At 65.1% G+C, this 766-nt stretch overlaps 1 protein-coding gene across 1 annotated transcript in view; it reads right to left on the bottom strand.

Moving 5' to 3' along the window:
* LOC106897386 (chromodomain-helicase-DNA-binding protein 3-like) overlaps window positions 1-766 on the bottom strand; it is a 132,178-nt gene that overhangs the window by 129,056 nt on the left and 2,356 nt on the right. The window contains exon 3 of the mRNA XM_014957981.1: window positions 561-749. Coding sequence (XP_014813467.1) covers window positions 561-749 — 189 coding nt within the window. The remainder of the gene's footprint in view (window positions 1-560; window positions 750-766) is intronic.

Here is a 766-nt window from a genome sequence, read left to right as displayed (position 1 = left end):
CCTCCATGGGCACCCACAAGGTGCTGGGACCCTCACAATGACCCACATGGGTGACGGGACCCCCAAAGGCACCCACAAGGTGCTGGGACCCTCACAATGACCCACATGGGTGACGGGACCCCCAAAGGCACCCACAAGGTGCTGGGACCCTCACAATGACCCACATGGGTGACGGGACCCCCAAAGGCACCCACAAGGTGCTGGGACCCTCACAATGACCCACATGGGTGACGGGACCCCCAAAGGCACCCACAAGGTGCTGGGACCCTCACAATGACCCACATGGGTGACGGGACCCCCAAAGGCACCCACAAGGTGCTGGGACCCTCCATGGGCACCCACAGACAATGGCAGGATCCCCACGAGGACCCACACGGGTGTCAGGACCCCCCCCCATTGACACCCACACGGATGTTAGGACCCCCCCCATGGACCCACATGGGTGTCAGGACCCCGATGGGTCAATGAGACCCCCACGGGTGTCAGGAACCCCCCCCTCAAAGACACTGGGGGAGTCCCAGGTCCCCCCCCCCCCACTGGGTGCCCCCCCCAAGCCGTACCTTCACCTTCTGCCCCCCCTCCTCATCGGCCTTTTTCCGTCTTTTCGTCTTCTTTTCCTTCTTCTCCCGGTGCTTCCGCCGCCGTTTCCTGGCCGCCCCCCCGGAGTCGCTGCCCCCGCTCTCCGACTTCTCCCGGTACTCGTCCCGCTGGTACTCCTCCCGCTCCGACTCCAGCTCATCCTCGCTCACCTGCCACCAGCCCCCCC

This window comes from Calidris pugnax, unplaced genomic scaffold, assembly GCF_001431845.1.
Source record: "Calidris pugnax isolate Ruff unplaced genomic scaffold, ASM143184v1 scaffold392, whole genome shotgun sequence".
NCBI classification, from domain to species: domain Eukaryota; kingdom Metazoa; phylum Chordata; class Aves; order Charadriiformes; family Scolopacidae; genus Calidris; species Calidris pugnax.
The sequence above is the reverse complement of the archived record's forward strand: the minus strand, read 5'-3'. Positions and strand labels throughout refer to the sequence as shown.